The 23795-nt window shown below is 50.1% G+C and overlaps 1 protein-coding gene across 3 annotated transcripts in view; it reads left to right on the top strand.

Moving 5' to 3' along the window:
- ACSL1 (acyl-CoA synthetase long chain family member 1) overlaps positions 1-23795 on the top strand; it is a 71953-nt gene that overhangs the window by 10910 nt on the left and 37248 nt on the right. For 2 of the 3 annotated variants that reach the window (XM_056113962.1, XM_056113963.1), the window contains exon 2: positions 9489-9715. In XM_056113962.1, the coding sequence (XP_055969937.1) occupies positions 9521-9715 (195 nt within the window). In that variant the 5' untranslated portion in view covers positions 9489-9520. Of the gene's footprint in view, positions 1-7556; positions 7639-9488; positions 9716-23795 lie in introns of those variants that run through there. The other variant, XM_056113964.1, reaches the window with a different exon arrangement.

The following is a 23795-nucleotide window of genomic DNA, read 5'->3' as shown; positions in this document are numbered from 1 at the left end:
TCAGCGGCCAGCCCTGACGTGGAGCCCTTCTGATAGTTGCCATTTGGCTTTAGAAAAGCGTTTGACATCTGTCCTTCCCCCATGGGCAAATTTGCTTTGCTCTAAACTAAGCCGCATGTCTGAGTGTGGTGTGGGGGGTACAGGGGACTGGGGGGCGGGTGGAAAGGCAAGGAGCAGGGAAGGTTCTTGTTCTTCGAACGTCTTGGGGCGATATCACCCACCTGTTTGAAATTGGAACAGTCCGAAAATGTGAAGCAGGACAAGAACTGACACACAAGAGTATCTGTGTGGAGCCTTTAAGCCAGTGGCTGGCAGCTTCCACCCACCCCCATATACCTGGGACGCTTGTCACTCCCCGCTGACCCTCTGAACACGGGGTCAGTGGCCAGGGAGAGGTGGGGGCGGGGTGGTGGTGAAGGAGGCTGTGCGGTTTTCTTTTCTCTGGGGAGCATCTCTTGCTCTGTCAATGCACCTCCCCAAGCCTTGCTGTGAATTACTCAGAGCCACCGAGGAACATTCCAGACTCAGCCCCTGTTGAGTCTCGGAGGTCCTGTGAAGACAGATCGGGGGGGCGTGAGGAGGGCAGCACCCGACTGATCAAACAGGAGGCCGCGCAGGAACCCACACATAGAGCACGGCTGGGGTTCGGCAGTTCCGCCCCTGACCGAGGGGGCTTGGAAATGTTTATTAGGGCAAGTGGCCTCTGACCTAGTTGGGTGGACGTGTAACCGCAGACCAGGGTCAGGGCGACATCCAGAGGTGCAGGTGGCAGCAAAGGGGGCAGGGCAATGTGGCAGGGTGGCAGGGTGAGGGCCTGCGGCGGGCCTCCTGGTGGGCTCTGAGGCAGGGCGGAGGAAGGAGGAAGAAAAGTCACGGGCAGGGCACGTGGGTCCCGGTGCTCCCATGCTGGAGCAGGAGTCTGGCCTGAGGGAGGCTGTGGATGGAGCCAGCTCCCCACAGGCCACCTCCGAGGAACGCCCACAGCCCCTTCCTCTCTCCCCATCTGTCCCTCAGTCCCCTTCACCTGTTCATCCACGCCCAGCCCCTCCTGTCCCTTCTCTCTGTGTTCCAGTCATTCCCCCCAGACTTTACCAAACCCTGGTGTTTTAAAAGTCATTGTAAGTGGATTGAAAGTTGTTTCGCTGTGGTAAAATGGACGTTTTTTTGTTTGTTTGTTTTTTAAGTGGGTAGAGTGACCCGTGTTGTCTCACCTCCGCCACCTCCGCCTGTGAAGCAGGAGCTGTCAGCAACGGGCCAGGCCCTGCCTGTCGCTCTCACCAGGTCCCCATCTGGAGTGACCTGAGGGGATTCGGTGCTGTGCCTCCGCTTATGACGGGCTCATCCACGAGATAGCCTGCGTCCAAATTTCCTTCAAGGGCTGAGCAAAAGCCCCTCAATGTCTGACCGCCATGTGCTCTGTCCCTTGGTCTGCAGAGGGACCCTCCGCATCCCGGGCTTTTCCAGCAGTGCCAGGGGTGGCTTTTTAGCTTGCCCTGAGCTACCACTCGCCTCAGTTCAATTTGAGTCACCACATGCCACAGGTATTGATCCAGGCTCTCTCCCAGTCTTAAGGGGCCGGGCCCAGGTAGCCCACATCTCCTTGGCCCTGTCTTCTGGTCTTTCCATTGAAGGGGACAGTGATGACAGTCCTCCATGCAGTGAGGACTGTTGGGAGGGTCACCACGAATGGTGTGTGGCTGTCTCACACCTCTCCTGACACACAGGAAGGACTTCCCAGACCTTCACCCAGCTTCCCTCTTACCCAAATATAACCTCCATTAAAAAAAAATTTTTTTTTCATTTAACCCCCCCCCCCCCCATTTTTAATTACTATGGTTCAGGTGACATGGTTCCAGTAAGAAGGTTTTCTTATCATTTGTTCCAGATTCACTGGGTAAAACTCCTCCATCTGAGCTGGGGATTGCTTCCGGATATATTGTTTTGTCCCTGTAGACTGAAGTAAAGCTTGTTTTCCTAGACTGCTTGGGGAGGACCAGCTCGACTGCGTGCTACCACGCAGTTCGGCCTGAGTGTGTGGAATCTCTCATTTCTTTCTAATGGACTGCCACCTTGTGAGTCACTGTTTTGTTTGGAGGTGTTGAAGGGGATTGGGGTCACATCCAATAATATTCAAGGGCTACTCCTGGCACACACAGGAACCATATGCATTTCCAGGCATCGAACCAGGGTCATTTGCACGCTCGGCAGGCACCTTAACCCCTGAACTCTTTCCCTAGCCCTGTCACTCTCTTCTTTGAACAACCTCGTCCTGTCCTGCAATGTCACCTTGTCCTGAAACCATGTCTGCTAATCCTGCTCCCGGTCCTTGTGAAGGTCGGGGAGCTGAGCTTTCCTTTAAGGCAAAGAGACTTCAAGCAAAGTAGGCGGTTATTGCTAGGGATTTGCAGTGATGGAGGCATGCATTAAATATCGCTACCCCAAACCACAGCAAACGCACTTTAGGAAATGTCTAGTTCAGGGTTTTGTCTTCCGAGTGTGAACCCGCAGGACACATTTCATCCATCGCTCTAACATCATCTTATAACTTGGAGGACTTTTGAGGGTTGCTACCTGCATAACTTTAAAAGTGGATTTGAACTTGACAGATGCAAGAGGAAAATATGAAGGTAGACTACAGAGAACGTTTATCACCAACAGAAGATGTTAGAGCCCCTGGTAGTTGGATGATGCTCAGAGAATTTTAATAAAATAGGAGTAGAATGTGACTTTAAGAAAAAAGCAAATATTTTTAAAGTAACATGACTTGTCTTATAACTTAAATGTTACAACATTTATAACTTAATGAATACCAAAATTATTCATTATTGACCAGCTTATTCATTACCAAATTATTCATTATTGAATGTTTCAGTTGATCCCTAAAATTTATCTGTTCAAGCTGCACAGGTTATATTTAGAATGTTTATTTTGGTGGGAGGGATATGGAGTTGCTAAGGTCTGTGGCCAATACGATGGGTGAACTCTCATTGGTTAAAATGTTTTATGCCTACTTCTGGAAGCTTCTGCCCCGTTCTTTCTCTGAAAACTTTCAGAGTTACCCAGGATTGGCATAGTGTAGAGTGACTCCGTTTGACCGACAAATTCACTCAGTCCAGTGAGAAGAGGCTCTGGTTCTCCGGTTCTCTTTTCCAAATCTCCTTGGGTTTTTTTGTTTGGTTGGTTGGTTTTTGTTGTTTGGGTTTTTTTGTTGTTGTTTTTTTGTTGTTTTTTTGTTTTTTGTTTGCTTTTTGGGTCACACCTGGCAATGCACAGGGGTCACTCCTGGCTCTGCGTTCAGGAATCATCCCTGGCAGTGCTCAGGGGACCATATGGGATGCTGGGAATTGAACCCGGGTCAGCCATGTGCAAGGCAAATACCCTACCCGGCTATTGCTCCAGCCCCTCCAAATCTTCTTGGAAATGGACGTGGTGAGGTACAGAATCACCATAATGAAAACTAAGTGACTGTCGTACTTAAGTATTGAAGAAGAAAAGTCACCCCCCACCCCACCCAGCCCCCAAGGCAGCAGGTGGGAATCACTGACATCCTGCCGACCCAAATCACCCAAATGGTCTTTCTCCTTCTCACGCTGGGACCAAGGTGAGCCAGGAGCAGTGGCCAGGAAGGAGTGGACGGAGTGGCCCGACAGCGACCTCTGCTTCTCCTTGGAGGTTCAGTTTGCCACTCTCTGGGGATACTCCGGGGGAGGGCTCTTTCCCTTCAGGAGGGCTTAAGCAAATCTAGCTTTAGGGCGTCTGCCAGCCAGGGTTAAGGAGCACAGGCCCAACGGTCTGCGAGTGGCGAATTGAAAGATCAGCCAACGGTCTGCCTTGTTCCTCCCCGAAGCCCAAGCTGTGCCCGGCTGGTGGGGGGACAAAGGGGGCGCTTTCAGCGGTCTGTAAATAGCCCATTGTACCAGGGCAGGAGGTGGCGCAAGGAATGGAGGCCTCGTGCCAGCTCAGTTTGCAGCTTTCTGGAAAGATGTCAGGATTTCTTCTTTGGCTGCTGTGGGGTCAGGGCGCTGCTTGTGTGGGTTTGCTGGAGGGCGACATTCCTAGCGCAGTCTGTCTGGCTATTATTCAACTGGCCAAAAGCTGGAGGAGCTTCAGAAGGAGAGAAGCATCCAGATCACCAGGGGTTTGTTGGTTTAGTTTGGTCTGGTTTTTTTTTCCCCATTTGTTTATAAATTACATCAAGGTAACAAAATGCTAATGTAAATATAGGTTTGTAGAATCACCGGAGCTGCTGCGTGGTTGTGTGTGTGAGTGTGTGTGTGTGTGTCCTTAAAGATGGTGCCTTATGAATCACCTCTGGCCCTAAAACTTTTTCCTGGTGCAAGTAAGCTGATTACAAAGTGAAGTGGACTTTGAACCCGTGTGTTCAGAGATGTGGGAGAGCAAGGAGAGGAATGAGGTAAACATTTTCTGTAGGACAAGGACCATTAAAGATGACTTTGTTCACCTCTGAAGCTTTCACGGTGACCCTTAGTATGCTCAAGGGGACTCGAGGCTCTGGTGGAAATCCATGTGTGGAGGTTGTCTGTGGGGACAGATCTTGGCCCACAGGAGGCTGGCATCCTTGCGTAGAGGAAGATGCTCGAACTCCGAGTCAGCTCAGTGTCCCAGCCTTGAAGACACCCTGGGGAAGCCTTTCGAGTCTCCAGCCTCGGTTTCTTCATCACCAGTTTGTGGTGTGATGTCCAGATAAGACTTAGCCAAAAGATCCCACCCCCTGCCAGTTGTGTCATCAGGTCTTCTTGCTGGCACGAGGACAGGATTCCTGTTTCCTGATGGTTGTCAATCCAGTTGCACATGACACCTGTCACCCTGTTTCTTCTCCATCCCTCCGGTCTCCATCAGCCGATGGAAGAGACCCCTCAGTTCCTCCTCCACGCCCAGGCCCAGGACCAGATTTCCCTGCCTGCTGCGTGTCCCGTGTCTGCTGATGGTGTCAGCCCCCAGCTTTATAGGAAACGCAGAAGACCCAGCCGAGCAGACCCACTTTTTGCAGGGGCCGCGGGAAGCGTGTGCAGAAGTAGCTGTAGAGAAGAAGGCAGTGCTTAGTCTTGTATGTTCCTGACCGAGAAATACTGGCAGCTTAAACCTGTAAGCCGATTGCATCATATTCTTAGCAAACAGCAGCATGATTATATGCTTTGGCTATAAACTTCCTCATTGGATGACGTGAAAGTTGGCTTTTAGGAGAATTCAAAAATACATATTCCACCAACTCCAACTTCACCTTGCAGCAAGATCTATCCGTCTGAGTTGTAACCATTTGTTGGAAAATGCATGTCTTGTTGTTGCTGCTTTTTTCTTTTCAGGGGAGGGTCATACCCAACAGTGCTCAGGGCTTGCTCTGGGAACCATATGTAATGCTGGGGGTTGAACCTTCTGTGTGTAAGGCAAGTGTTTTAAGTCCTGTGCTATCTCTCCAGCCTACTTCTTAGAAACTTGCTGATTTAGTTAAATTGGGGTGTTTGTGTGTTGCTACAACACTTAAAGGCTATTCTCTTTAGAGATAAGCCTGTACTCCCCGACCCCCCAAAACCTTGTTGCCTTGAAAACCAACACCACCCACAGATTAGAGCGCCCTGGGAAATAGTTTTATTTTTAAAATTCATTAGTTCCTTACAGTTGTCTTTATAAGTCGGACCTCTTGTGCCCACGACCAGCATCTCAGTACCATCCGTTGCCCCCACAAGACCTTCCATCCAATCCTCCCACCAGCGCCCTTCTCCTCCCTCTGGTCACCTTGGTGTTCACCAAGCCTTAGAATTAGTTTTCTTCTTTTTTCGTAAAGGCTGTTTTTTTGTGGCTCAGTTTCTTGAGGGATAGGTTTGCCTCTATTTCTAAATATCTCTGCATTGGGGCTGGAGCAGTAGTCCAGCGCATAGCGCTCTTGCCTTGCACGCAGATGGCCTGGGTTAGGGTCCAGGCACCACGTACGCATCCCTGAGCACAGCCAGGAGTGAGACAGGGGTAAGCCCTGAACACCGCAGGCCATGACCCCCAAACTAAAATAGGTAAATATCCCTAACTACCTTTTTCTTAACAGCAATTCAGTGGAGTGGGGAGTTCTGAGATTCTCATGTTTCAGAGCTGCTCTTTCCGTGGTGGAAATGAGGTGTTTTCTTAGCTCTTTTCTGCAGACTCACTCTCCTGTGTGCAGTATTGTCCAGCTTGTTCAGGGAAGTTGTTCTGCAGCTTGTTAGCTGACAACCAGCTAAGAGGCTCGGATTAACCTGAGGTAGCTTGTCGTTATCAGCACTCCAGATATGAATTTGGCAGGATTTACACCCTTCTCGTTGCAGATTAGTATCTAATAAAATGTTCTTGTCAGTGATGCTACTTAATCTGAAATTTTTTGAAGTTGAAGAAGACTTCTTTTTCCTCCCCTTCCCGGCCTTTTGCTTTCAAGAAATAGATTGATTTCTTAGCCCAGTGGTGTCTGCAGCTTGACCCCTGCTGATGCTTAAAATAGACAAAAATGCATCCCCCGTTTATGACTCCTGTCGTTCCGGGAGGAGCTGCTTCGCTTCTTGCCATGGGTTGTGAGTCTGCCGAGCAAGGCCTGCGCATTCCCACGAGCAGGTTTGATGGCATTTGTGGCAGGGGCCGTGGGGAGAGGAGAAGGGGACGGGGTGTGTCTGCGGGCCGGGGAGCTGCACGCTGAGCTGAGCCGTGTGGGAGTAACGAAGGCAGCGAGGAGAGGGAGTGATCTGCAGGAAAAGCAGGTTTGCCGCGTGTCAGATTCGTAAGCTGGCTTTACCTTGGTCTGAGCCTGGATGCCGTTGATGAAATCTGCCCGCCCAGTGCCAGCGGGACCCGGGACTCGATTGGTTTTCTTAGGGTTCCCTCCCGCGGACGCCTCCCTCCCCGCAGCCTTGCCTGCCTGCTCCGTGGGGCTGGGCTGCTGGAACCCGTAAGCTTGGCACCTCTGGCTTGTTCCACAGCGTTGGTGAGGTGAGAGACCGGGCCAGGCCAGTAGCCCTGTCCGGCTTGCTGTTTGCACAGGCCCTGACACACACACACACACACACACACACACACACACACACACACACACACACACAGAGCTCCCCCCGCACACACATACAAGAGGCCCAGCTATGTGAAATGACAGGAGCCTCTGCATTCCTGTGAACCCAGATGGAATGAACCCGCTCCCTGTGTGCTCCCGGCAGCCGGGTTCTTTCTCGGTCTGTCATCTCGGGAAGGGGCGACTCGCCACCCAGCTCCCGAAGGTCGGTGGTTCATTTCAAAATCCGCCCATTGTGTCTCCTGACTGGAAAACCAAGTGGGAGAAAAAAAAGAAGACAGTGTTGTGTTTTCCGAACTGGCACTGGCAGACACACTGCCGGGCGCCGTCCCTGCCCATGGGTGGAGCAGTGGGGTGATGTGCTCCCCGATGCTCATTGGCCCATCCTCCACCCTCGGCTCTCCTGGGAAGTCAAGTCTGGATTTTGTCTGCTAGTTACCTTTAGCCCAGTGGGCAGGAGCGCAGGACCCGGCATGTGACTGATGCCCGGAGAGACCTTGGCAGGCCGGGTAAGCGCCGGCTGAGCTATTCCAATCCCGCCTTTGCAGTTTCTGCGGGCAGTGTGTCACCGCAGTCAGCCGGCCGTGGCTCCCATGGTGAGTGGCTCTGTAAGTGCGGGCGCTTTTCCCCCCGAATTAGGACCTGAGGTTCTTTGTCGTCACGCTAAACCTGGAAATCGTGTGTGTGTGTGTGTGTGTGTGTCTGAGCATGTGTATGTGTCTGTGTCTGTGCATATGCGTGTGTGTCGATGCCTGTGTGAGTGTCTGTGTCTGCATGTGCGTGTATGTGTGTCTATGTCTGTGTGTGTGCGCGCGCGTGTGTGTGTGTTCGCAAGCCTGTGTGTCCCTTCATACACAAACACAGACCTGCTGTAATCCAAGACAGCATGAGTGGAGAAGATAAATGACTGTTGCTCCCATAGCCTAGATGGCCAGTTGAAACGCCTGATACTCTGCTCCCCTGTTAAAATACATCTTTGCATCCAGGGGTAGAGAATTAAACTGAAAAGGGGGCTGGTATTTAGGGAGGTAAAATCTTTCCCGTCTGGCTTCCTGGCTGTTACAAAGAACGGAGAAAATAACTCAGAATCTCCATCTGAGCCTGGAGAGTTCAAAAGTAGATACTTGTTGTATGGCCGGGAGCTCAAGAGAGAAGGTGTTCCCATCATTGGCTGGAATCTCTTTCCCTTTCCTACTAGACAGATTTGGGCAGCAGGTTTCTCATTGAAACCTTCCAGTCAGAAGCAGTCCAATTGTACCATGGTTCTTCTCTCTGTGGACGTGTCTGTAAATTGTAGCAGAGGCTGTAGTTGCACACTGGGTTATTTGCTTGATTTTCTTCCACTTGTTTTGGTTCCTTGAACTTGTTTGTCAGTGCCATGTGGTCAAGCATCAATTTGTAGGACCTTTGTACTGACTGTTCTAACAGGATAGGTCAGCCCTGTATCCTTGACAAATCAGAGTATTAGTCAAGAAAAAAAAATAATAGGACTTGGCATTTATGAGAGTACTTTCTGTTCCTCATTAATCCTAAACTCTGCAAGTCCATCCGTCATTAAATGCCCTAAAGTCAGATGCGATTCGTTTATCCACTTTTGATCAGGACACAGGGACACAGAAGTGAGGTGATATATACCAAATTGGCCAGCTAATAACCTGGGGAGGCAGGATCTGGCTCTCGAATCTGGGCTTCGTCTTCTTCTTCTTCTTTTTTCAATATCAATTTTTTCAAATAAAACACAGTGAGAATCTGGGCTTTTTAAATACTGTCCCATTCCTTTTAACGACTCTGCTTATCTCTCTAGATAAGTTATGGTTGTGTTAATGTCTCTGTACACTGATTTTGTATTATTATTATTATTTGGCTCTAATAGCTTAAGTTTTATAAGAGAAAAAAATTTATCAGAGCAGCCAGTTACAGGTTTCCTTGCATTCATGTTGCTGCTTTTTTTATATGCCGCAGAGAGTGTGGAAACAGGGAAAGGCACCCTGAAATTTGGATTTGTCTGTTTCACTGGTTGGGTGAGTTTGTTTTTGAGATTCTTGGGGTGAAATGGAAAGGGTGCGCCCTTAGTAATGTGGGCTTGTTCCTGCTCCTTCACTCTTACTCCCATTAACCCGGAGAGTGGACGGTGAGTCTATCTGACGCGGTGGAAGAGACTAGAAACAACATACCAGGGAATCAGAGAGCAATTCGGACCACTGGCTGGAGGCTTTTACGGCAAGAAATTCTCCCTCGGTTCTTAGATGTGCCTCCTGAGACAAGACGAGTGAGAAAGAGAAGTCAGAGGAATTCTGAAAGTGTCCCTTGACAGTGGAATCTGACAGCCAGGAAAAGGCCCAGCCTTTGGGTTTAACACCTGCAGGGGCCCGGCCAGGGACGGAGTTAGACGGCTGACCTCAGATGGGGGCCTCACGGGAACACCTGTTCTTCTCTCTCCCGACAGAACTCGACCTAGGGAAGCACCAGCCCCACACCATGCAAGCCAACGAGCTGCTGCGGTATTTCCGAATGCCCGACCTGGTGGACTTCCGGCAGTACATCCGCACTGTCCCATCGCACACACTCATGGGCTTCGGGGCCTTCGCAGCGTTCACCACTTTCTGGTACGCCACCAGACCCAAGCCCGTGAAGCCGCCCTGCGACCTCTCCATGCAGTCAGTGGAGGTGGCGGTAAGTCGGGAAGTTGCAGGGGTGAGTGGGGCCCTGCACGCTCTCTGCTTTTCCCTCCCAGGTTCGTTCCGCCCCGTGGATCGTGATATTACGCAAGTCATCAGAAGGGGGCACACCCGGGCCCCTTGGTTACAGAAATGAACAGGAAGGGAAGGAGAAAAACAAAGGGGAGAAGAGGCAGATGGGAGGGAGCGGGGACAGAGATGGGGCCTCACACACATCCGTGGTTTCTGGAAAGATCTAAATCGCAGACCCACACCACTGACAGCAGGAGATCCAAAACACAACAAGCAAATGAAAGAAGGAGCCTGGCCAGGAACCTGGGGACCTTGGTGGAGGGAGATTGACACTCGTGGTGGGATGAGCGTTGCATGCCTGAGACTTTATTATGAACAACTTTCTTAAAAAGAAACAAATAAATAAATAAAAAGGAAAAATTGAAAGGAAAAGGAAGATCCCAGTCGAATGTCTTGCTTGCCAAGGACACTTTGTAAGCTGAAATGCACGCAGCAAACAGAAGTTTGGCGGGGATAGTAAATGGAGGTGAAGGTTGAGAGGCAGGCAGAGACAAAGGCAGGGGGTGTCGGTTGTGTGCATCCATTGTCACACGGAACTCATCCCAGATGTCACACGGGGGCTTCTTTCCCGAGAAAGGCATTGGCGTGGGCCCAGGGGATTCCAGCAGGTGGGAAGTGAGACCTTCAGGCCTGCTCTCCTGGGGGTCATGGTCCAGCAAGGAAAGTGTGGTCACTGCAGGCCCAGCTGATATTCAGAAGTCATTCCCCAGCTGTTGAAGGGGATTCTGGGATTGCACATTGTGATAGCCAGACCCAGAACTGACCAGAACAATGTGGATGCGGAGTTCCATCATGGGACATTAAAAGAAACCCAGACATCCAAAAGGCCTCTGAGGTGTGTGGTCGAGTGCCATGGCTCTCATGGTTGGGTTGTGTTTAGCTCGGGACAAGGTCAGTGTCATGAGAATCATCACCACCACCTATGTTCCACAGTGAGGCCTCTGTGCAGGGGGCAGCACACAGAAACACAAAGACCTTTTTGGGAGAGGGAGTACTCGAGAAAGGGCAGTTCCCTCACATAAGGCCAACGCAGGTTCAATCCCCAGCAACGATATCATCCACTGAGCACTGCGCGAAGTGACCCTTGAGCACAGCGCCAGGAGTTAGCCCTCAGCACCACCAGCAGGTGTGGCCAAAACTAAACGAAAGATGCATGTTCTGTGCTCCTGCTCCACTTTTGTTTCTTTCCAGACAGCTTTTCAAGGTTGCTCTGGAATCTTTCCAAGGTTGAACAGAGGAAGAAGCCCATTCTCGGTGGTGCTGGGCCCCTTGACCTACTCTTTGCTATATTCATTCTTGCTCCCTCCAGACTTCCTACTAAGCAATCGTTTTTGTTGTGTGTTTTGTTTTGGTGCTGCACCCAGCTGTGCTCAGGGCTTTGTGTTCAGGGATCACTCATGGCAGGCTTCAGGGAACCATATGCCATGTCAGGGACCAAACCTGGTCAGGCCACAGTGCAAAGCAAGCACCTCACCTGCCTGGCTGTCCCTCCAGGCCCAGCCAGAGAGGTGTTCCAGGATTTATCTCTTTTATCACGTAGACCCTCCCGTTGTTCATCGATTTGCTCGAGCGGGCCCAGTAACGTCTCCATTGGAGATTTTGTTGTTACTGTGTCTGGCATATCGAATACATCACGGGTGGCTTGCCAGGCTCTGCCGTGCGGGCGAGATACTCTCGGTAGCTTGCCGGGCTCTCCGAGAGGGGCGGAGGAATCGAACTTGAATCAGCCATGCTGGCTGCGTGCAAGGCAAACGCCCTACCGCTGTGCTATCGCTCGTCTACTGCTTTGTGACGGGGCTTGTCTATCTTCCCCAGGCTGGAGGCTGCAGAAAGAAGTGCAGACCCAGTGGGAGCCTGGTCCGTAGCAGTGGGTTACCTAGGGAGTTGTAGTTCTCGGTTTTGTTTAAAATAGTCCCTTGGATTTGTTCATATGAAACTCTTCAGATATCTAAAAGGTATGTCAGTCTAATTCATGCCCAAATGTAAAAATAGAGTGAGTGATGGCTGAGGGAGGTTGGCTTGGTGCTTTATTTAGAAGCCAAGGAAAACTTACTATTGCCTCTCAGCTAATCACAGACTGCTAATGAGTAGAATTTAATGTTTTCTAAAAGGTGTGAGGTTTGGTGCATCACTTCTCTCCTGGCAGGGGACAGGATGTATCTTGGTAGCAGTTGCCATCACTGTGAAAAGAGAACTTGGCAAGAGTAGCTTTCAGGTATTCATAATTTAACAGCAACTGTTAAAAAATGCCTAATTATCATTGTATGAGAAACTGTGGAGGCACCTAGGATGTGATTTTGAAGTTTTGGCTTAGGATAAAGCCATCGAACCTTGTTAAAATAATCATACAGGTTCTCTGTAGAACAATTTAAAGCTGCAGATAATCAAGAAGAAAACGGCTATAATCGCACACGCGCACACGCGCGCGCACACACACACACACACACATACACACACATGAACACACACATGCTTCCTGATTTTTTTTAAATAGATTTAGCTGTGATTTTCAGAATTTGCAGGGAAAAGAGGCTAAATTTGATTTGCATTTCTAAAAAAGAACTAAAAATACTGCAGTTAGCATTAGCTTTCTCATTCTGATGCTTGGTAATTATAGATGGTCCCATATAGCTCGTATCATCAGATGGACTGCTATGGCAGAAAGAGAAACTTAATCCGTTTCATTAAGTTTTAATCAAGAGCGGGTAGAACTGGCCCTGCTGTGGGAGCTGATGGCCAGCTGGAAATATTGCCGCTCCCTTCCTGTTTTGCAAGCAAGCACCATTTTGCCAGCCTCCCTTGTCGCCCCCTCCCTCATTTGACACACCGTTTTTTCTCCCTTTTCATCCAATCAGTGCTACTTAGATGTTAAGTGAGAGGAGTTTGACTTTGGGGACCGGCTGCGTCATTACCGCGCAGCTGCTACCCTGCTTAAAAAAATAAAAAATAAAAATAAGCGAAAGACACAGCCACGGGCATTCTTTGTAGGAAAAAGCAGCAGAAGTTCTTTATAAGTTACAGTTTTGAAGATTTCTTTCTTTCTTTCTTTCTTTCTTCTTCTTTTTTTTTTTTTTGTGAAGCAAGGTAGTTTTTAATGGCTGAAAGTTACTTAGAGAGATGGTGGGAGAAGGAAAAGGAATATGCGTTCAAGAAAGAACAGGAGCTGGGGCTGGAGTGATAGCACAGTGGGTAGGGCGTTTGCCTTGCATGCGGCCAACCCGGGTTCGATTCCCAGCATCCCATATGGTCCCCTGAGCACTGCCAGAAATGATTCCTGAGTGCAAAGCCAGGAGTACCTACCCTTGTGCATTGCCAGGTTATTCCAAAAAGCCAAAAGAAAGAAAGAGAAAGAAAGAAAGAAAGAAAGAAAGAAAGAAAGAAAGAAAGAAAGAAAGAACCGGAGCTTGGAGGGCAAGCAGAGAGACACAGCAACAAGCAGGCTAGATACACGTGGAAGGAGAACATAGACTCGATTGGGCAAGCCTGGTTTCTAAGATTGCCTTTAACATCACAGCACGGTCCAGGGGATGCACCCATGGCTTAAAACGCCTGCCTTACAAGCCTGAGACCCTGAGTTTGACTTCTGGTGCTGCCCAGATGCACCGAGCATAGTCCCAGCAGCTCTCCTCTAGGACACCTGACCCCGGGGCCGAGTTTCCGATCTCTGACACTGTCAGATGTCCAGCAGCTAGGAGTGTGACCCCCAGCGGGTTCATCGGTGAGAGCAACAGGACGCCTGGCATGCAACACATCAGGTACACGACCACGGTGCATGCAAAAGCCACAGCGGCAGCAAAAGGGAGGCAGAGAAGGAAGGAAAACAAATAAAACCCAAGAGTAGGAAAGAGCATTAGCGCCCAGGCTTTCAACCTACACAGAAAAGGTGGCGCAGGCTTGAGCAGTGGCGTGGGACCGTGCCAGAGCCAGAACCAGATGCCGCGGGGTCTGTCTGAAACCCCCCGAGCCTCCCTAGGCAGCTGTGTCCTGTGTCTCCAGGCCTCTAGCTACTGCTCCCACCTGCAGCACATGGGCCAGGGCTTCGAGTGCATCCCCTCCCTTCTACCTGCTGCATCCCTTTCCCTTCTGCTCCTAACCCGTCCCTCCTGTTCTCGGAGGTTGAAATCCCATGTGTCCTGGCAAAGGTGACCTGAAACCCACAACGACTGGTCAGGGCATAGCAGGGGAAACCACGTGGTGAAGGGGGTTGACACAGACTGGCACATCTCCCGACTCTGTATGGCTAAGACACCACATAGCTACACCGTGTCTGTGGCGGGGGCGGGGGATGTGCAGTTAATGGCCAGTGACTGTTTTCTTCTCTTATACACCAGAAAACTGCATCCATGGGGTGAAATTTGAGCCTCATGTTAGTGGAAAATCCAGAGCTCTATTCTGCTGCCTCCAGGACCGTTGGGAATTGTCTGATGCCTGTAATTCTAGGGGTCCCTGGGGGTGGGGGGGGCGGAGAGCAAGCCCGTGAAGAAAGTCGAGATCTTCCAGATAAACTCCCAGGAGTTGTTGACAGTCACTTGTAAACCCAGAGTCAGGTCTTGGGGTGTGTGTGTGTGGGGGGGGGGGGGTCTCAGGCCGGTTAATGAGTCTGGGAGACTGATGGGATGAAGGGAAGAGGAAAGGGGGCAGGCAAGATGAGAAAGGGCAGATTCTGCAGGGAGGATGGCGATAGATAGGGTCAGACAGTGGGATGGAGGGAGACACAAAGAGGAGCCTTAGAGCTGTGCAGTTGGGTAGGACCAGCAAAACCTGCTTCCTGATGAGTTTCTTCTTCCTGGTCCATGGCCCCAGAACTCGGTGTGACAAGGATGGGTCAGAACAGATGGTGGTGCTGGTGGGGTTTCACCTACAGTATTCAAGGGGCTGAGGCAGCTAGCCACTCTGTGATGTAAATGAGAACCTGGTGATGGTTGCAGGGGTGGGAGGAGTCAGTGGGGGGCGGGGGGGCTCCCCCATTCATGGGCAATGCCATACAGCCATTGAGTTGGCTTACCCTTGATACGGTTTTTTCTATGTACTCTTGTATTACAAAGACTTGATTGAAAATCCCAAGTTATTTTTCTGTTGTTTTTTTTAAATACAAGATGGAGGGTGGGGTGGGGGGGATCTGTAGTGTAGCGGCTAGGACTTTTGCCTTGGGTGTGGCCAACCTGAGTTCCATCCCCAGCACCCACTATGAGTGCAGAGGAAGGAATAAGCCCTGAGCACCGCCGGGTGTGGCCCCAAACGCAAAAAAAACAAATAATAAATCAATAAATAGAAGATCCCTGAATCAGTTATAGCCAACTTAAAAAACAAACAAACAAACTTTTTTCACACCTCTGAGTCCTTAGCTCTAAGAATACCAGGACTCCATGGGGTATTTTTAAACCTATTTTGCCAGGTTTCATAAAACGTCTTTGCTTCTGGCTTCGTCGTCCGTAAAGTCTCTATTACGGAGAAAAGAGGTTCACGTATAGTCATCGTACACTGCAGAGATGTGCATAGGGATAACTTACACCTCTCAGTAAGTTGCCGCTGAGAACTCGACCAGGTCGTCTGCAGCATGGGGCACCTACTGCTGGACCTCTGTTTGATGGCAGGGCGGCGTCTCTGGGCTCTTAGCCTGAAGAAGCAGAGCCCATTCTCTGGGGAGAACTCTGAGTTTCTCCAAGTTGGACAACAGTCTTCCGCGCCTACTGCCGTACAGGAAAGGTGGAAGCCAAAGCCCTCATAGGTTGGGACCCATATGCTGTGTGTTTAACTAGGAACTTGCCTCAGGTTGACCCCATCCTCAAATCTTCTGAGGACAGGGAGGACACGGCCCTTTGGAGCCCATTCTCCGTGAGTCAGAGATAGGAGTTCCCCGGAGTGTAGGCACACAGAGTCCCACAGTACCCAACGAGCCATTTGTGGTACTCACCACAAAGGGGAGAAGAGGCCGCACAGTCCATCCTGCCAGAGGCACTGCCCAGGCCACATCCTACCGTTGGCTGTCGTGAAGCTAAGAGTCATCTGAGTCACTGACTTTCATGACATCAAGCGAGAGGGTTTGGGCTGCACAGAGGGTACAACAGGTAAGGCTCTCACCTTGCATTCTGCTGACCTGGGTTCAATCCTTGCCATCACATATGGTCCTCTGAGAACCACCCGGAGTGATTCCTGAGCACAGAGTCAAGAGTAAGCCAAGCATTGCTGGTGTGCAAACCATCCACCACCCCCAAAGCCATTTCGATTTTTAAAGGGACTGAAGAAATAATAAGTGGGGGGTGAGGTGCTTGCCTTGCATGCTGCCAAGTTCCATCGCTGATTCTGCCAGCCCCAGCAGAAGTGATCCCTGAGTACATCCCTGGTGAGGTCCTAAAACCAAAAAGTAAAAGCGAAGGGCGTTTTCGGAGTTGGGAAGATGACTCAAAGGGGATGGAGTGCCTGCCTAAGCCCCAAGTTTGGTCCCGAGCACCACCGCATAGCGTCCTGGTAGCTTCCTGGGTGTTTTGAGTGGCAAGGGAGCTAGATGGTTCATATTCAAGTAAGGACTTGCTATAGAAGCAAACTGAATGTTCCTTATGCAACCTACGGAGGCAGTCCTCCGAGAAGAGCAGTTTCCAGTTTAGAATCCTCCAGACAACAGCTTCCTGGAACCAGCCTCAGACTTCCCAGCTCACTGCACACTGCAACCAGGAACAGCAGCCAGAGGCCCCCCGCTCGAGGGCACGTGGAGATGGCTGCTGGGTCGGGATTTCCTGGAGGCTGGAGGAAGGATCCATTTCCAAAACAGGGATGCGTGTAAAGATCTGTGGACAAACTGACTTCAATTTCTGCCATAGCAGGGAGTGGGTCACTGACAAACGTTTTATGAGGACAGGAGATTTGTGGAGATAAAGCAAGTGCTGATCAATGGGAGTAATAACATTGGAAAGACGGAAAGAACCGCAACGTGAAGTGGGGGGGAAATGTTGAACTCATATTGATAGAAGATCCTTTCTGACGATTCAGCGTAATACACAGTGACCTGTAATTGATAGCAACTATTTATCACTGAAGTTTGTTGAGGGCAGAAGTGTTGTACCTTTCCCAGAAAATAGAAGAAAAGAAAAGTACGTGCAGCAATGATGTCTTCATTACCTGGTGGAAGAGAAATTCGTTGACATCTGGTATAGCAAAACAAATCACATTCGACTAGCAACAATGCCCTTTACCTCTGCCAGTTCTGTGTAGGGGGGCTTTCATTGACTGAAACAGGATTCAATGTCGCTGAGTTAGAACTTGAGGGATGAAGGTCAGGGAGAGAGTTCAGGCGTCAGAGGCACATGTTCCACATGTGTGAGACTCCAGGTTGGATTCCCAGCACTGTACAGACCCCAAACATCACAGGGTCTAGCCGTGGAAACCACAGACACAGTCCTGACACTCAGGGCACAGCCTTTGTGGCCTGAAGCACCACCAATTTCCAGCCACTCTGCATTGCAGGGCCCGAGCATCAAACCCTTGGCCTGGTTCACCAAGTAATACTGGGAGTGACCCCCAGCCTCCTGAGCATTGTTTGAGACGCCCTTCCCCACCTCCCAAAAGGTGGTAGTAAGCCCACGTGGCAGCTGCTAGCACAGAACAGAGGATTGCCAGGATGGATGGGTCACAGCCCGTGGGTCTGTCCTGGAAGCAGTTTCTGCCCTGGCAAATCCAGTCGTGAAAAGAGGGATTGAGACTGATAACCCAGAGCTGCGTGGGGGAAAACAGGTGAACACCATGGTGGAGAGGTACTGTGAATAGTCTAGTCACTCCCACTGTCATTTGCAAACCCATACAACTATCGACGATTCTCATCACTGGCAAACTTCAGGATGGTGACCCGAGAGTAAGTGCTAGGCTTTGGAAGACCCTCCTGGGTGGTGGCACTGGCTTCCTGTTTGCCTGTGATCCTGACAGCCCTGACTTTTCCAGGCATTAGTTTTCAGGTATTTGCCATTTACCCTTGAGATCCTAATTCATATTCCTATTGGCCTGGTGTTTCCCAGTGGCCTTGGTGGTAAAAGAACAGTGCATGCAGTTGAATGGATGGACAGAAAGGAGGGTCGGGGGTGTGGTCAGAGGCTGTACATTTGCCCAGCATGTGGGAGGCCCTGAGGAGAACTGGCACTTCTCAGGGTCCCACACATACACAGTGCACACACTTGCACTGCGTACATGCATGTGTGCGTGTGTGTGCCTATGTTTATGTGTGTGAGCATGTGTATGTGTGTGTGCGCATATGTGTGTATGTGCATGTGTGTATGTGTGTACGTACGTGTATAAGTGTGTGTATATGTGTGATCATGTGTATATGTGTGCATATGTATGTGTGCGTGTGTGTATGAGTGTGGGTATGTGCATGTGTGTATGTGTGCGTGTGTGCATGTGTATGTGTGTGTACATGTGTGCATGCATGCATGCGTGCATGTGTGTGTGTGTGTGTTGCCTGCAGGGTGTGGGGAATCACAGGTGAGGCAGCTGTTTGGCCTAACACAACCAGGCCAGTGTCAGGACTAATATCCATGAGCTTCTGCCCGCATGGACCCTGGGGCTCTGCCAGCCCACAGAGGCTGTTCTGAGACTGCACTGGACACTCCATTGGTCTGCGCTCCAGACTGGCCCCCACTTCTTGAACTGTCCGGAAACCGTGCTTCCGAGCCTGGAGGGAGGTTTTGCTCTGTGTGAGGAAAGGAGAATCACTCCCAAACCCACCCAGATTTCCCAGGTTCCACAGCCTCTCCTGACAGAAAGGAACTTTGGAAGATGGAGTGAGGGACAAAATATTTATTTAAAAAAATAAAAATTTTAAAAAAAGGACGGTATGGGGCAGGGAGGGACCAGAGAGAGCTTGGGCTGTCCAGAGAGAGGAGAGTCCCACAAAGTAAAGAGGAATCGCACTCCCCGGGCGCGCAGGTGCCCTGGGCATGGAGTGCCCCCACTCGATTCTGCAACGCTGGTTGCATCCGTTTTTCTAACTGCTGACGTGGGTCCTTTGCTCTGATTTGTCCGAGGAAAGGACTCTGGCCTTCTTTTCCTTGCTATTAGGGCCTCTTGTTCTGGCTGGACTTGCTCCTGCCCCGCAGGCTTCTGCTTTCCCCACGTGGGCCCCAGCATGTCTCTACCCACCTCAGTTCCTCCCGTCTTCCCCTGGAGTGTGGTCTGGACCCCTAGGGCCTAGCTCCCTGCAGCATCTCCTTTTCGGTCTGATTTTTGTTTCGCTGCTTCCTGAAACTCATCATCACAAGCGCTAGGTCCTGCTAAGTGGGAAGTGAGCGTTGATTTCAGTGTGGTGGAAGATGCCCTGGCACATGGGAGTTCCAGGCTTGAATAATAGGCTTGTGTTCTTTCTGTCCTTCCTGCCTCGAAGGGGAACTTGAGCTCTGATTTCCTCATTCGGCCCTCACGAAGGGGACCCTCTTAGATGTGTGACCACTGATCCACTGAGGCAAGTGTGGCCCATGAGCTTTGTTTCTTAAGATGGGAAACCAGTGTGGCCCGAAGAGAAGAAACAAGAGACCCATCTCCCCATCAGCTTGATTTTCATGGTCCATGTACTGCCCCGTGGATTGGTCCAGCAGCTCGGCTCTCCCATTTCCCAACAGAAATACCCTCCTCACCCCCAAAAGGCCAAGTTGAAGGGATTCTTTCACTTGTGGCACGTCTACACAACGGAATGCAACACAGCTGTTAGGAAAAATGAAGTTAGAAAATTTGTCTATAAATGGATGGACGTGAAGAGTGTCATGCTGAGTGAAGTGAGTCAGAGGGGGAGGGACAGATATAGAATGACTGCATTCTTTTGTAAGGTAAAGGTAAAGGTAAAGGCCCTCCCGTTGTTCATCGATTTGCTCGAGCAGGCCCAGTAACGTCTCCGTTGGAGACTTTGTTGTTACTGTGTCTGGCATATCGAATACGTCACGGGGAGCTTGCCAGGCTCTGCCGTGCGGGCGAGATACTCTCGGTAGCTTGCCGGGCTCTCCGAGAGGGGCGGAGGAATCGAACTCGGGTCGGCCAGGTTGGCTGCGTGCAAGGCAAACGCCCTACCGCTGTGCTATCGCTCCAGCCCCATTCATTTGTGGGATATAAAAATATATATAGTAGAAAACTAATAGCCAAGGCCAGGGAGAACGGGTAGGAGGACTGGTCAGTGGTTGGAATCAACCACAAGTGTGTGTGTGGGGAGGGGGGTGTGGAGGTAGGTAAGAAAGAGAAGAGACCAGTATGACAATAATAGCTGGGAAGGATCACGCTGGACAAGATCTGAGTGTTAAAAGAGGGTAAAGGGATATACACAATAATCATTCAGTATCTGTAAACCAAATGCCCAAGAGAGGAGAGAGACAGAGATAGAGAGACAGAGACAGAAACAGAGAAAGAAAACTGCCTGCCTTAGAGGCAGGCTGGGGGAGTGAGGGTGGGGGTGAGGGTGAGGGGAGGGAATCTGGGGACACTGGTGCTGGGAAACGGACACTGGCGGAGGATGGGCATTGGAACACTGTATGACTGAAACCTAATCATTATGAGTAGATTTTTCAGCGTCTATCTCAAAGTGATCCAATAAAACAAATCTTTAAAAAAAAAAACTAACAAAAAAGGAATGAACCTCAGGGACCTGAAACACCCACGTACTCACCCCCCGTTTCTTCAGTGGCTGCATGTTGTAATTCGCCACTTAGTGACAGCCACTGTTCCTGCACTCCAAATACAAGCGCTCACCCATGCAGCTATGACCTCTCACACCTGGCGTCTTCATCTTCACCATAGCATTCGCATTCACAACTCTTTTTCTGAAGGCAGGGGAGCGGGGATCCAACCTGAAGTCCCAAAGCCCGAGGCTTGCCGGTCCACCCCCACCCTCCCGCGTCATTCAGTCTCCTCTCTTGAAATTGCTGCTTCTGCCGGACAGTGACAGTTTGTGACGGTGACATAGTCTGTGTCTCTGTGCCAGAAATTAGTACGTGGGGTCACACTGTGCCTTCACAGCTTCAACTTCAAACTGTTGCTAATTATCCTCATTGCTAATTAGAATAATAACATATAACTTTTTCTCAGGCAACTTTGTCTAGACAATGGTTTTGAGGGGGATATATTTCATTAACTCCCTTCCTCACCCCCTAGCATTTGGCTATTTTGCCTTCAGGTTTCTCAACATTCTGTTTTTCCTTTTTTTTCATTTTGCATATTTTGGGTCACACCCAGCGATGCACAGGGGTTACTCCTGGTTCTTGCACTCAGGAATTACTCCTGGCCGTGCTCGGGGCACCATATGGGATGCTGGGAATCAAATCTGGGTCCGGCCGCGTGCAAGGCAAATGCCCTACTCGCTGTGCTATCACTCCAGCCCCATGTTTTTCCTTTTTTTTTTTTCCTTCGGTTTTTGGGTCACACCTGGCATTGCTCAGGGGTTACTCCTGGCTCTGCACTCAGGAATCACTCCTGGTGGTGCTCAGGGGACCATATGGGATGCCAGGGATCAAACCTGGTTTGGCTGTGTGCAAGGCAAACACCCTTCCCACTGTACAATCACTCTGGCGCCTTTCTCAGCATTCTGAAGATTATGTACCACCTCCAAATTAACCCAAAGGCTTAGATGAAAGTTGGTGCGAGAATGTAGACTTAAGAGTCAGAGACATAGTACTAGGTTCACACACTGAACACCATCGGGAACACCACTGGGTGTGACCCGAAGACATTAAAGAAGCAAAATTTAATCAATTTAAAAAACCACTAGCCTTGAACTTCCCTGCTCTAAACAGGCACTGGTAATTGGGCAATCTGGAAGGGGTCCGGTTTCTGTAACACAGGAAAAACTCCAGCTCGTTTCTCAGACCATCAGTGGAAACCTGGTTTAGTTCCTGAGCCTAGGGCCCCTGGAGTGACACAGGAAAGATTCACATCAAAACTGCAGCTATTGGAGCCGGTCAGAGCCATAAGATGGTGGGTAGAGCACTTGCCTTGCCCGCAGCCAACCTGGGTTCAGTTCCTGGCACCCCATATGGTTCCAACAGGAGTGATCCCTGAGAGCAGAGCCAGGAGTAAGCCCTGAGCACTGCCAGATGTGACAAAAAAAACAAAAACCATAAACATGAAGTGTTTGGGTCTGTTTAAGTAGATGGTTCCAGGCCCTGCCCCGATGTCTAGGTGTCTCTCACTTACCCATGTGCAATGTCACTTGTCCTGTCTCTTCGATGTCCTCTCTAGGGCATGGAGACCAGGTCCTGTCCCCCATGCCGTCCTCCCTCCAGAGTCCAACTCCCAAGTCTGGAACCTTAAAAACAAAAAGAAAAACCAAAAAAAAATTTTTTTCTTTTTAATTTCTTTTAAAATTTTTATAAAGGTGGTCATGACTATTTAATATTCCAGCACCAATCTCACTACCATTGTACCTTTCCACCACCATTATTTCCAGTTTTCCCACCTAATCCTGCCCCAATAGCAGTCCCCAAATGATTTATTTTATATTATTTGTTATGAATAATTCACTAAAAATGATCAGGAAAGTTGTCCTGAGAAGAAAGTATATGACGATTGTTGTATCTCACCCGGGAGCCATTAAGCCCTGGTATAACGGATTCCTAACATGTTGTTACAGGTTCTGCCTGGTGTGTTGATATCAATCGAAATTGGTCACCTCCTACTTTGCATTCCACCCACTCTAGCACTGTCCTCCCGTTGCTCATCGATTTGCTCGAACGGGCCCAGTAACATCTTCATTGTGAGACTTGTTGTTACTGTGTTTGGCATATCGAATACGTCACAGGTAGCTTGCCAGGCTTTGCCATGGGGACGAGATACTCTTGGTAGCTTGCCGGGCTCTCCAAGAGGGGTGGAGGAATCGAACTCAGTGCAAGGCAAACACCCTACCACTGTGCTATCGCTCCAGCCCACCCAATGTGATGTATGATTCCTGGTGTATCAGTTATGTAGAGTATGAGATGTCACTCCAGGAATCCTAAAATTTTGCATGGTGCTTTTGGGGTCCCGAAGCCTCTCTGCAGCTTGTTGATCTCTTTGGAGATTTACTCATGAGTCTCTGGATCATGGCCAGTTAGTGAACTCACATGGCGCCAGAGGCACAAGCGAATCTTCTGTTCCTTCCAAACAAGTTCTGCCTCCTCACTGAGTTGCTGTCTCTCCTCTGACCGCCCTGGAGCCTACTCAGAGGGATGCGCTGATGTTTGGGGAGAGCGGAATTGCTTTTGCAGAGACACCTCTGAGCAGCAGCATGGACGAATGTGCGTCCACGGGGAGTCGTGCTCAGCCCTGGCCTCCAGGTCACCTGCACCCTGGGCCATGCGGGCAGCGCGGCAGTGGGCAGCACCCAGAGGCAGGTGGCTGTGGCCAGCACTGGTCACCAGGCTCACCTTCGCTTTTCTCAGTCCTTCATCTTCTGTCTTTCTCACATTGGGTTGGATGTAAAGTAGAAGGCAACCAATCTGGATTAAGAAAGCCCCTCCTTCGTCTTCCTTCTCTTGAGCCCCAGGGAGTACTGCTACTGAGCGTTCCCATCTGTGCACTTGCTGGTGTAAAGACAGTCGGTCACCAAGAAGGACTGGCATTGTGGTGAGGGCACCTGACAGGGAGTCTGAGTAATGTTGCACAGGGACGTTCTTGTCCAACTAAAAATAACCCTGGACATGGGCACGTGGTTCCTCCATTTTACAGAGGAGGAAGCAGACTCGGCTGTGAATAATCGTGCTCGAGACGAAAGGGAGGATGATTTCCAGATAGTCTCTGGAAAGTGGCATGCGTGCGGAATGGTGTTTGGAATCGCGGCTGTGGGTATTGGCACGCTTCTTTCACAATCAGAGAAACTGCTGCCGTTCATCCAGATGAGTGATGATATCCGTTTCAGGACTGATTGTGGTGGGCTAGGCAGTCTTCACCCTGCTATGCTTCTGTAGATCATTAAATTGGGGAGCTGGGGGAATTGGAGAGAGAGAGAGAGAGACAGAGAGAGAGAGAGAGTGAGTGAGTGTGTGTGTGTGTGTGTGTGTGTGTGT

Source organism: Sorex fumeus, unplaced genomic scaffold (genome assembly GCF_029834395.1).
Source record: "Sorex fumeus unplaced genomic scaffold, SorFum_2.1 ptg000024l, whole genome shotgun sequence".
Taxonomy (NCBI): domain Eukaryota; kingdom Metazoa; phylum Chordata; class Mammalia; order Eulipotyphla; family Soricidae; genus Sorex; species Sorex fumeus.
This window is presented reverse-complemented; position numbering and strand designations above follow the sequence as displayed.